Source organism: Necator americanus, chromosome II (assembly GCF_031761385.1).
Source record: "Necator americanus strain Aroian chromosome II, whole genome shotgun sequence".
NCBI classification, from domain to species: domain Eukaryota; kingdom Metazoa; phylum Nematoda; class Chromadorea; order Rhabditida; family Ancylostomatidae; genus Necator; species Necator americanus.
The window spans coordinates 3,466,911-3,479,579 of NC_087372.1; the positions used below are offsets into that span (position 1 = coordinate 3,466,911).

Consider the following 12,669-nt stretch of genomic DNA (forward strand, 5'->3'; position numbering starts at 1 on the left):
TAATACAGTGTGAAGTATTGATCGGTATTTTTCTTTAGCAGTAATTGTACTTCACATCTAATTAAAGACGGCATATCACAAAAGTGACGATGTTGGAGTCTCTCCGGGAAAAGATACAATTACATTACGAGTATGAGCATGATAACGGTCAATTCCCCCTAACCGTCCTGAAAAACGGCGTGGGAAACGGCTTTCGTGTACGAGTTTCCCTACGAGACATTTTATAACGCCTCCTTTGTGGAGACGGTCTCCTCAGCAGCTTATTTAGTGGTTTTACTTGATGAGGCTGCTAGGGGAACGTCATTGATTATTGCCACACGTTCGCAGACAAAGCGCGAGTACTGGGGTGTAACCGTTACTGGGTAGGAAAACTAGTACTGAAATGCTATTTCTCACGCTGTTTCTCAGGAGGAATTGGGCGTAATCACGTTGATACTCACGATCTACTCCTATTTCTTTCCTGGACGAATCCTGGAGTAATCATTAAATTCGTGGTATGCTGCCGCTAAGGGGATTCTTGGTCAAACGATCGTTGCACGCGCTCCAATAAGGTAAGCGCAGCGTGGAGAACGAAGATGTGTGTGCACACGCGAGGGAAAGAAAATGCGCGAGTCGCTGCGGACGTGTCACGGTCCCACGAGCAAACACAAGCGCCGGGTATGTATTTACAGAAGAAAAAGCCGCTATTTATCGTACTTACCGGATGTATCGCTTGTTTCTCATAGTCGAATGAAATTCGACTCCTGATCACTCCATTGCTAGTGTCAATTGAAGCGATTTTGGTTTCATTGGTGTACTTATGGGTTGTTGGGTCCCATAACAAGTATTTCATTTCACATTTGGGGTTCAACTGTGACGCTGACACTGTTCCTAGTGTTGCTCCAGGTGGTGCATTCTAAAAATTAAGCTATAATTTATTTTCTGTAGTTCACGTCTTGAAACCGTTCCTTTACCTCTTCAGTGGTAAATTCTATATTTTTATCTGGTGTAAATGAAGGAAGACATTTGTAGGCGGGTAGGATATGCATAATTACATCAGCAGACGCATGATGATCTCCTTTAGTGGCTCGTACCCGAAATTCATACGTTCCAGCATAGCCTGAAACGGAAAACTCAGAAAACGTGTATAGCTTCGCGCAAATATCATGACTCAGATAAAGATCAATACCCAATAATTCTTCTTTCGTGGTAATTCTTCCGTTTCCGTCAATTTCGAGCAAATCTGCGATTACTGTAGCGTCGTTTTGCGTCTCTATGGCGTATTCCACATGTTTGTTGTCACCGTTGAGAAACTGGAAATAAAGTGAGTCCTGGAGAAAGCGACATTAGTTAGCCTAGTTATACTTTTTCGCAAGACTTCTCATTAACATTGCAATGGAGGACGCGTCACGGTCGTCAAGGTAGACATAAGTGTCAGTGTCCATAGAGAGAACATATGTTTTCTCCATGGACATTGGCGCTTATGTTCGCCTCGAAGACCGCGACGCACGCTTCGTTGCAAGGAAGAATGTGCGCGGATGCGACAGAGTGCATGGATTGCGTCGGGCGCGTCACGGTCATCCGGATCAATATAAGTGGAAACAAATGTGTTTTCCTTAAGTGTGAGGAAAGAAAATGAAATAACAACTTCGCGAACCTTCTCAGTATTTTTTGAAACTTTTCTATAAATTACAAAGTCTAAATGTGTTTACCTGTGGATGTAAAACGTATCCGTTCAGCGGTAAATTTTCCATCACTTTTATTTCAAAGGTGCTTCGCTCAAAGGGAATTTCTTCATTTTCGTCCGCAATCACCACAATATGAACCTAAAGAAAAGTAAGTCAGCACATGAAATTTGTAACTAGCGGTAGTATGTTCCTTGAGTTTGATTCCTTCTCAAAGAAAGAAAATTTATTTCCGGTTAGATTTATGTCCTATGACGAAAGATTTATCCATATGTACTCGTTTCTCTTTATTTAAGATACTGTAATTGTTGTCCTTTTTTATACCACAGAAGGAAAAAAGATATTTTCTTTTACTTAAATGATGTTCTATTCTTTTTTAGAGCCGAGATATCGTTACCGGGACTGAGCTTGAGGCTGTTCCATTACCAGCTATGACGACAAAGTTCAATTCAGATCGAGGTACGTTTGCGATAGAGTCCATTAGACGAATCACACCCTTAAATAAGTGGTTTTTTTTTTTCTCTAGACTAAAACAATATTCAAATTGGGACATTAGTCTTAGTGCAACTCTCAGGAAAGTCATGGTCAAATATTCCGTAAATTCAAATTTGTTCATAGGAAAAGAATTAGGAAAGAATACTTACTCGAATCGGATAATATAGTCGGGTCAAAACGACCTAAAGCTTGGTGCTCCTGCGTGAGCGATTGCGCTCAGTGTCGCGATGAAGCTACCGGCTGCGATCGAGATGGGACCCTTATTCATCTTTACAGTTCGATGACAGTTTATGCAATTTGTGTACTTTACTATGATATTTTTGTACGTACTATATTACGGGGTATTACTAGGCTTCTAAACTGGGGTCCCGCCCAGACCGCAACCCCAGCTCAGCTTGGCCGCTGCTTCATGCGCACCCTCTTTTACAACAACATTACCAGTTCTTTTGTGTAGTCGTACAATTTATGTTCTTTACTTTTATATCTTTTATTTATTTTATATAAGTACTACTATTACGGCGTATTACTAGACTTTTAATGTATTATTACGTGCAGTAAATGGTCATCTGACTAATGAAACTCTCTAGATTGCTACCTTCTTCATTTCATGACGTTCCTGCTCCCGGACTAGGTGGTTTGAGGCAATCACGACGGATAATCTCCTACAGGCATAAGAATTTGGATGGGTTACATCAGCGTTTAGGAAAAGAAATAAGCTGGAAAGAAGAGAAAAGGTGGATTATAGCGAGCTGCTGGAGAACAATGCTGCTGCATGGGTTTTTGCTGGATTCCATGGATACGTAGTTAGTCTCAAAGTCCGAAATTCATTGTTTAATATGAGTTCCTGGCTCTAGGTTGGTGAGACCATTTTCTGCCTTCCTTTCTTCAGGATTGAAAATTAGCAACTCACCTTATTATCGATAGCGAAGAAAACTGAATCGACACCGTCAAGATTGTACGATTTCACTTCTTCTCCTCTATTATCCTTTGCTGCTACCACAACTACCGTAGTTCCTGGACGAAGAAAAGCTATTAGTAGGAGTTGTTGAGGTCGACTGAACAACTTGCCTTGCGGATCTGACTTCTTCACTTCTCCTTGATACTCCCGTTCTGCAAACACCGTACGGAGCACACGAGAAGGCAGGACAACCACAGTGAGATTCACTTGAGCACTCTGTTCCCCCTTAAGGTCACTTGCAGTGACCGTAAGTAGCTCCTCATTGAGGTCTTCCAGTGAACGAGTTGTTGTTATGACTCCTAGTGGAACTCAAGGCATTAAGCAGTACTTATGGATTACATCCAGAAAAATTACAACACCTGTCGAGTTATTGATTGTGAAGGCATTTGAAGGTGATTCAATTTCGAAGTTAAAGCTCGAGCCATTCGAAATTACGCTCTGGATTAAAGTTGGAGCGTAGACGAACGTCCCCTCTGCATCGTCTGCAGAAACGTGTACAACTTTAGGAATCTGGAAATTTCTTTTGTAGACTTTGATAGTGGAAGTAGAAAGAAAAAAAAAAAGAAAAAAAGAGCCCCCTTCTGAAATACAATGCACTCACCTTACCGAATCCAAATGGAATTGGGTCTTCTGTTATCATAGGATGTTTTCTCACGATCATCAAATGCTGTACAACTGGAAAAGTTTGCAAATTTCCAATATTACTTCTTGTATTTTAAATAAAGACTCGTTTATATTATTATTTTTTGATTTCCTGAAATATATTTTTCTCAATATTCAAATACGCAATCATCCAGCACAAACATTTTTCTTTTAAACGCAACACATCCACTTTTGCATCAGACTATGGTGCACGTGCGATGCACGGGATGATGTGAGAAGTGCGACGGGGGACAATATGACGACCGGAATGGAATGATCGCTTCTCTATGTTAACATATTGACGAAAAAGTGCGTTTTTAATTTTATCGCTCGTGGGACAGGCACTTTTTTTTGGGTACGATCCACCCACGGGTGGATCGTACCCAAAAAAACCCATGGGCGGGTGTCCAACGTGATACTTTTTCCTTGCACACGATGTCTACAGCATCATGGGATTACTATTAATGCTTTCTTACAAATATCTCCAGAAGTTATTGAAAGGGCAGAAAAAAGGGTTAGAAAGAATACGACCTACTTGTGGGTCGTATCGTCCCACACGGGAAAATACGTACGACCCACCCGTGGGTCGTATCGTCGTCAATGCGTTAAGGTTTTTCTTCAAAGGAAATCTTCTTCATCAACTCACAAGAATTTTGGGCAGAGATGAATGAATAAGCTTCTTCCTAATGATTTTCAACATTTCCTGCCCGGATATTTTCGGCTTGTCGCAAATGATCCTTAGCCACTATCCAGCAACATTTATCAGGTTGGATGAACGCACTCAGCTGGATAAATGAACTACGGTCGGATTTCTATCCAATGGAAATTTGCCTTTGGTTAAATGCACCACAAACGAAAATACATATCCACTCGCTTTGGCATTGGAAATATTTATCCAGCAAACGTCTGGGTCTCGCAACGAAGTACCACTGCTTCGAGTTTGTGCCATCAAAGAAACCAAATAATATTGGCTAGCACCGTTAGAATAAGAAGTCCCCGATCACTTCATTTTCATTGTATTTATCCTGCCAGGAGCTAGAACACTGGTTACGGGCTCTGGCGTAGCTATTCATATGAATACTTATCGCAAGGTTCAATCTTCTCAGACATTGGAATTTCGAGTTGTGAGGCCATTTTCAAATACACTAGCTAGCAGAACTCTCGCCTTGCGAGGATGGGACAAAGCTCGTATTCAATGGAAACGAAACCATCGGTGATTCCTTTTCCTACCGTCCTATCAGTATTATTTGGTTGGTTCGTTGACACCAACTCGGTGCACGGCATTTCGCAGCTGGATCTTACTAATACTTTTAACGCCGAACCGAATAGCAACGTATTTCCGCTCCTTTTTTTTCGCCGCTTTTGATGCGTTTTTCCGAGGACATATTTTTTTGGATAGCAATGTGTGAAGGCAAGACACATTTTCCGGTAGAGAACGTTTGTAAAACTGGAGAAATTTTATTAGATATGGGCTCAGGAAACAACTACCCTAATAAACGACGGAAAGAATGAGCTTGAGATGTATGGACATTCACTTAACCTACTATTCTGTCTGTTTTTCACCTAACTATTGTTTGTGTCCTGCAATAATGTCATAATCGACGTGATGAGAGGGGTTCGTCATGGGGGCACAATCTCTCCCAGAATATTCAGTGCCACTCTCGAGAACGCGAAGCGAGGATTGGAATGAGATAACATGGGAAAGGAAATTGACGGCCGGGATTTACATATCTTTGTTTCGCTGACAACACCGTTCATGATGGACATCAAGTTTCAATCAAACGGAACGAATGCTAATTGAATTCGATGGAACATGTAAAAAGATCGGTCTTCAGCTGAACCTGATCAGGGAGATATTCAAAAGGAACGGATAGGTTTCTAACGCTCTATGCACGCTGAAGGGAAGAAATATATCTGAATGCTCCACCTATGTACATCAAAATCAGAAATTGAGTATGATGAACGATCTGACCCCCGAACTGGGCTTAAAAAAACTGTTTTTGTCTTCCTTTTCCTTAATCGCATTTGGATCGGCGACGTCCTCTCCCTCCATTTTCTACAATGCCCACACAAAACAGTTTTGTGCTTTGTTGTTTTGTGGCCATTTATTTGGTGTTTGCTGCACAGCATAAAGTTGACTACGGTAGTATACAAACAATAAGAAAACAAGCTATAAAATTACCTGAAACGGATGGCTCTGTTATATGTGCAAGATCCTGAGCAAATAATCGAATGCTCACGGAAACCAACGGTTGGTCAAAGAGTAGCGTATTGAGCACCAGATCTGCTTTTCTGCCATTCATTTGAACTTTGAACATTTCTGTGCTCAAATTCTTTGCCTCGGATCCATTTAAGAACATCCCTGAGATCGATTGTATGGATAGTTGCATTGCGGCATCGTCATCTTCGTCGGTCAATTCGAAGTTGACCACTGTTGTTCCACGTTTACCTAAATTTACCTAAATTTACATGCGAACATGTTTGAAGTCATAAGGACTAATTACTATTTAATGCTTGAAGCGTTATCGTATACTTATGGTACTTACTTGCGCTTAGTACGCCTGTTCTTTGTGTAGGTCCTATAACCTTCACTGGATATGAGTTTATTCCGTCAACAGCAATATCAACCCATGCAGTTGCAACCAAAAATTGTCCTCCGGTAGTTCGAGCAGAAATCTAGGCGGAACACGTTTTCTGGGAGTTTTACATCATTTTAGGAACGAGGACGGTACCAGAATGGTGAAATTTCGTGCGTCCTTTTCCGGTTCCCTGTCATAGTAAAGTATTCCACTGTCATCTATCCTTATTGCTCCTTGCGCTCCTTCAGCGATATCGTAATGTACCGTATTAGTACCGGCATCTGCTACTTCTACTGATCCGATTAAAGTTTGTCCAGGAGAAACAGTAAACGCATAGGTTTCCTGAAAGGAATCCAATTATCTGTCTTGGTATTAAATAGTGGTAAGTTGAAGCAATATTAATATAATGCACATATTTTTTCGTATGAATAAAAGCACTTATGGAAAGGCGAATGGACATCTTACTTTAGTTCCAAGAAATTCACATCTAAAGAAATGAGTTTTAAAAGAATTTTTATTCGATACGGATTAACTTTTTTATATATAATTATATTATACATTATCATATATTATGTATTATATTAGTTCAAAAGTCGACCTTATACCTTCCCTCCTTTACAGCTGTGAAATTTGAGCTAAAAGAAGCAAGGATCTCAAAACGCTAGAGATAGCCCTCGGCAAATGATGAAAAGAATGCTTGGTGTAACTCCTCTCATGCATCCTACGAAGATGTGGATGAAAAATACTGCAAAACTCCCAGATATCAGGGTTAGAGCGGTTGAAAGAAAATGGACGAGGGCCAGAAAGATGTGGGTCGCATTGGCCGACAAAAAAAAAGATGGAGAGGCTCGTTCGATCGGAGTTTGGAGAAACATGGATGCAAACCGCCAATTCTGATATGAACAGATGGAGAGGAACCATGCAACTTCACATTGTAACATTGTGATATTTTTGAACAAATAAATAAATAGAATATGAAAAATATAAATGTAAATAATGCAAAACTATAGACCTCTTCCATCTTTTCTCTCCCTTTTTCTTCCATAAAATTCATTTTCTTGTACAAAAAGAGTCTTCATTTGTTTCCATCCAAAATAACGTTAAGCGAATACCTTAGCGAATCTGAATCCTTTCAAATTTTTCGCTGCTCGAGTTAGCGTGACTTTAACTGTTGTTTTGATCGTTGCTTTCCCATCATTCGCCAACACTGTGATATTCAGCTGTGAGCCTTGTCCACCCATTGTAAGGAATTCAGGATGCTGAAAATAATGTTCCTTTCCATATTTTTATTGCATAAAACACAATTCTAAGAAAATTACACACTTGGACCATGAGAACACCGCTTTTTGGATGGATAGAAAAAAGTCCAGTATTATCTTCTAGCGAGTACGTGACATCTCCCATGGCACCTAGGAAAAATTGAATAGACAAATGAATTTGCAACGAAAAATGAAGAACGCCATTCATTGACACAAATATTTTAGTGTTTCCAACATTTTATTTTCTATTTTCTTAAAATCTGACTGCGTCGCGCTGTACAAATGCGTAATGAGCAAAAAAATGTGGTCTTTCCAGCAGTTTTCCAAATTATCGGATATTTTTTGCAGTAATCACATGAAATAAGCCGCTACGATACTGTAGCACTTATGTATGGACAATAAACACACATCTATTATTTCTAATAACTTTATCCAATTTTAAATTTCTAACGGTAGCTTTATAGTTGGGTCAACGTAAAAACTGCAGCGATGATTAGTGCTAGCAAGCGATACTGTAACCCTAGGTGTGGTGCTCAAAAGTTCTTCTGTAAGTAAAGGTTTCAAAAACACTCTTGAAGGAAATTTCTGAAATGGCCACTGTCGGGTTTGCTGCTTTCATTTTCTCACTAAGGATCATTCAGAACTTTTAATCTTTTCGACTCCGACACTTCCTATCATCAGAAGGATTCTAAGTGAAAAAATTTCAATTCGATAATCCACCGGTTCTTTTTGTAAGTGAGGAACTTTTAAACTCCGTGGGGTAGAATAACCGCAGCTATGTATGTCTTCAAGGAGGACCGCGCCGCGTCTCGTCTACAGCACTTCCTCTGAGCAGCAGACACTATCTCCCTCGGGCTTTATCTTAATGACGAAGGGGGAACTACTCACTAACTTTTAGTGAAGATATAAGATGATTAATTGAGAATCTCTAAGTCTTCTCTTAAAAATTCGGCACTGTGAACTTCTTTGAACACTGTGGACTGAACTGGTTAATGTTTCTTTGTTTTGCTTGCGAGGTTTTGGTGAAAGTTTATTTATGGCTTAACGTTTTGACAGCCTCATCTTTTCCAAAGGCTAGGAATTGGTTTGAGATTTTTTGTTGCTATAGATATTCCAAAAACTCCTCCTCCTTCCTTGTCTACTCTTAGAATAATACGTAAGTTCGGCATCCTTCAGTTTCCCATGGTATGAGTGTCAGTGTCTCTGGAGTGCAATGTCATTCATGTGGGGAACTGAACTGAAAGAATGCTAAACTTACTTATCAAAGAACATTTGGTTAGTACAACTCGTGGAAGTTCCTTGACACCATTAGGGCGGCACAAGAATGGAAAACATGTTGGAAATGAGTGAAGAACAAAAAAAGCACAAGAATGGAAAACATGTTGGAAATGAGTGATGAAACAAAGCGCACGATATTAGCCCCCGAGAAACAAATATCTGCCGATAATAAGATAATAAGAAGCTTCCTGAATTTCCGACAAGAATCCATTCATGGATGACAAAAACCAGTGCTCATCAATTACTAACGACTTTATGCCACTCTGCGACTTGTAAGATTGTCCCACATGCAGTTCCTTAACACTATCCAGACACCAGTGCTTGAGGACACTACACAGTGCGTAGATCTCATTTGCCTTAGTGGCAATCTGTAAGAACGCGGTGGTTCACCAAACCCTGCTAATCGGTGAGGCTGGACAGATTGTTTTTCCTTTTCTGAGTTCTTGCGTGGTGTACTTGGAATGATACTGAGTCTTGGCACTTGGAGAGCAGGGATTTGATGGGATATGCACAGCCTTCAAAAACTCGAGCCATTTTCAGGCCTTTAATAGAGACGAGATTGTACAAACGTCAATCCATAAATAGACGTTTCAACAAAACCTCATTGTAAAACAAGAAAACATTAATTCTATATTGAAAATATTGCTATTCATCGTTGGTATCGCTCACATTCCCGTGCAACTCACCAGTTGTCATTGCTTTCATTGCTTTTTCAAAAATTCCACTCTCCTCTTGAATGACCGCCTCATATGGTGAATCCAGGAACGCAAATTTATGATCTTTCTAGAACAAAACAAAAAAAAACTTCTAAACAAAAAAAAAAACAGTTATGGATGTTGTTGACTACAAATCTGTCAAAAACAAACCAGTGTGGTGAAGCTGAGGGTGGCGATCTGTTGCGACTTTTTATTTGTAGCCAAAAGAAGAAGTGTGAACGTTTGTGGCGTAGCGCATTTATTTTCGCAAGGAATTGCTGTCACGTAGATCAACTGTCCCTCATTTTTCACGCTGAATCGATCCGATAACGATCCGATAAGCGAGAATTTAGTGCCATGCGGTGGATCTGTTTTTAGCTGTAAATAGAAAATCTAAGGTTGTTTGTTTTTGGGGAAATGGAGACAACAGCATAAGTAGACAAGTATTGACTAAGAAGGCTAAATTCTATTTTAAGATCACCTAAAAATACAAGAATGGACGAATTTCCTGGAAAACAGTTATGCGCAGTCGCTTGGATGGCAATGAAAAGTGGAACATGGGGTTTGCAAAGAATGCACGTGTTGCATCGGCCGCGTAGCGGCTGCCCAGAAGAACATAAGTGCCGGCGAGTGTGTGTGTGTACTAGAAGGTAGGTGATACCTTGACTATCGCTATTTCTCTTTCTTCAAAATTGTGTTCCAAGATGAGTTCGTAGTTTTCCTTCTCAAATGGTGGTACATCTTGAGGGCTGTCGTCGGGAAAAGTCTTCACTTCAATTGGTACCTCATGCTCATCCCCTGAGAGTAGTCCCAAAGCTTCCAGCTTAAAACATACAATAATGCAAGTTAACAAAACAGCACACAAAGAAAAGTTACCTTAAAAATTCACTTACTTTGAGTTTCTCACCTCCATTGCTTCGTAGTTTTTGTGGGTCCAATACAAATAAATGAATCGGTGAATTCGGTGCCGCAATGGCAGGGGAGATTTCGATCGTTTCTGATGGTGGATCGAGCGATAATGCCACATCATCACTATCCTGAAAAGTGATAAGAAAATGGGAAGGAACGAGGACAGAGCAGTTTGACGCAGACTAATCCTTATTTTTGTGGATTTTGTTTTATGTTTCAAGCCCATGGATCAGGATTGACTGGACTTATTAGCTGAAGCCGAAAATGAAGCAGTTTATTCCCATAGGCGAAAGGAGGAAATAAGTCAAAGTTACTTTCGGTGCCTCACAACAGGTGGGCAAAAATGGGTGGCTCACTGGTGTCCCACGCAGCAATTTATGGCCACAAATGCGCGATTCATCAGTGTCGCACTCAGAAACTCATCGCCGAGAATGCGTGGTTGATTTGAGAACTTTCGCGATAAATAATCCCTTAAAATGCTTGGCTCACAGTCATCTGACGGGGTAACTGCTGGTCAAAAAAATGAGTGTGTCACCGGTGTCTCACGTGGTAAAATCGCAGCCAAAAATGCTTAGTTCTCCGATATCTTACTTGATAGTAGTGGTAAAAAAGAATTCAAAGAAAAAAGAAAGAAAAGTAAAGAAACCCTTTTCCTAACGCAACGCGTTCTCGAAAAATTCGTGTGTTATCGATTTGTAACGTGGTGCGCAGTGGTCAAAAAATGCGAGTGTCATCGGTGTCTCGCAACCACTGATGGTCAGAATGTGTATTAGCTTATAAGTTCCAATTTTTTCTGTTTTTTTTTTTGGTTTTATGAAAAAGTAAGACGTTTTGTCATGGTCATATTAAGGAACTTTCCCCTCTCTCGCTCCCTATTTCGATTAAAGCTGGAAGAAGTCTCAGAGATTTAAAATAAATTCCCTGCCAGAATAATTTCGCATTGAATTTATTTTAAATTTATCGGCCCGTCACACTAATTGCCGATCGTACCGGTTGAAGTGGAGGAGCTGGGAATACGGCGATAAACACGAAAAATCGAATTTGAAAAGAGAATGGATACAAGATTTAAGTAAAAAAGTTCATCTCAGATGCACTTATTTCTCCTTTTCAAGTTCAATTAAAATGGAAAAACAATCGTTGAAAGTGTGTTTATCGCAATTCTTCCGGGTTCTCACAGTGGAAAGGTGAAAAATCTCCAAGGATTCGTCAAGGGTATAACACAACGTAGTTGTACCCGCTCAACAACCGCATAAACCTTAGTAATTGCTTAATTTAATGTTTTTTTTTTAAAATGAAATAATTGTTTTTATACACATTATGGGTGAGATTATGCCCGTTCTTTAACTTATGTCGAATTAGCGACAGATTTCCGGCACAACCCTATTTATCAAGATCGTCCCGTTAGCAATTTGACCTTGAAACAGTTTTCGTTGGTCTATATAGTGATATTTCAAGGTATTTTAAATATGCTAAGTAGTTACGTTTTAATTAATTAACTAATTAATTAAGTTATTTAGTTATTGGACTACGAAAATGTGTTCGATCGAAACTTTGCAGTGATCTCTGACCTTCGTTGCGTGGTTTCTTAACACTTAACACGCTTACGATGACCTGATTCATTGCTGGGTCACACATTTTTGTCCATAAGTTGCTGTGACGTGACCCGCGTATGGGTCACAGTTTAAAATGTGATTTTTTTTGTCGAAAATATAAAGGGTTCCGGTGTTTTTCATTAGACCCTTAAGAGAAATCGTTGCAATTTAGTAATCAGCTTAAAATCCATTTTTCAAAGGCACATGGAGCTTGTTTACAAACGCTGAATCAACAGCTAGTCCTTTTTAAATGATATTTATTAATAACTCATCGAAAAGGACTTAATTAGATCCTGAACCTTAGGAAACACAAAGATTTATCCTGGTAATGTTAAACGATTTTGAGCTGCTCTGAACGAAGGTCTTTCTTCGAAGGAAAGAAAGAAAGAAAGAAAGAGAGGAAGAAAGAAAGAAAGAAAGAAAAAAGAAAGAGAGGGATTAAGAAGGGAGGAGAGAAGAGAAGAGAGGAATAAATAGAAAAGTTACGATGTTTTCATGTGGAATATCATTCCTTCATCACTCCAAGCTTTCTCACGGATTTTCTTGGGAGAGAGTTTGGATGAGAAACACAAACATATTGTAAGATTAAATTATAGCG

General features: G+C 39.7%; 1 protein-coding gene across 3 annotated transcripts in view; it reads right to left on the reverse strand.

Moving 5' to 3' along the window:
- Positions 1–12,669, reverse strand: part of RB195_016768 (uncharacterized protein) — a gene marked incomplete at both ends in the record, with an annotated part of 40,577 nt that overhangs the window by 4,518 nt on the left and 23,390 nt on the right. For 2 of the 3 annotated variants that reach the window (XM_064183461.1, XM_064183458.1), the window contains 18 exons: positions 701–895; positions 954–1,099; positions 1,169–1,292; positions 1,692–1,805; positions 2,062–2,160; positions 3,070–3,173; positions 3,228–3,416; positions 3,477–3,627; positions 3,719–3,792; positions 5,942–6,208; positions 6,306–6,435; positions 6,492–6,680; positions 7,451–7,597; positions 7,662–7,747; positions 9,562–9,658; positions 9,742–9,948; positions 10,232–10,393; positions 10,464–10,607. In XM_064183461.1, the coding sequence (XP_064039339.1) occupies positions 701–895; positions 954–1,099; positions 1,169–1,292; positions 1,692–1,805; positions 2,062–2,160; positions 3,070–3,173; positions 3,228–3,416; positions 3,477–3,627; positions 3,719–3,792; positions 5,942–6,208; positions 6,306–6,435; positions 6,492–6,680; positions 7,451–7,597; positions 7,662–7,747; positions 9,562–9,658; positions 9,742–9,948; positions 10,232–10,393; positions 10,464–10,607 (2,625 nt within the window). Of the gene's footprint in view, positions 1–700; positions 896–953; positions 1,100–1,168; positions 1,293–1,691; positions 1,806–2,061; positions 2,161–3,069; positions 3,174–3,227; positions 3,417–3,476; positions 3,628–3,718; positions 3,793–5,941; positions 6,209–6,305; positions 6,436–6,491; positions 6,681–7,450; positions 7,598–7,661; positions 7,748–9,561; positions 9,659–9,741; positions 9,949–10,231; positions 10,394–10,463; positions 10,608–12,669 lie in introns of those variants that run through there. The other variant, XM_064183460.1, reaches the window with a different exon arrangement.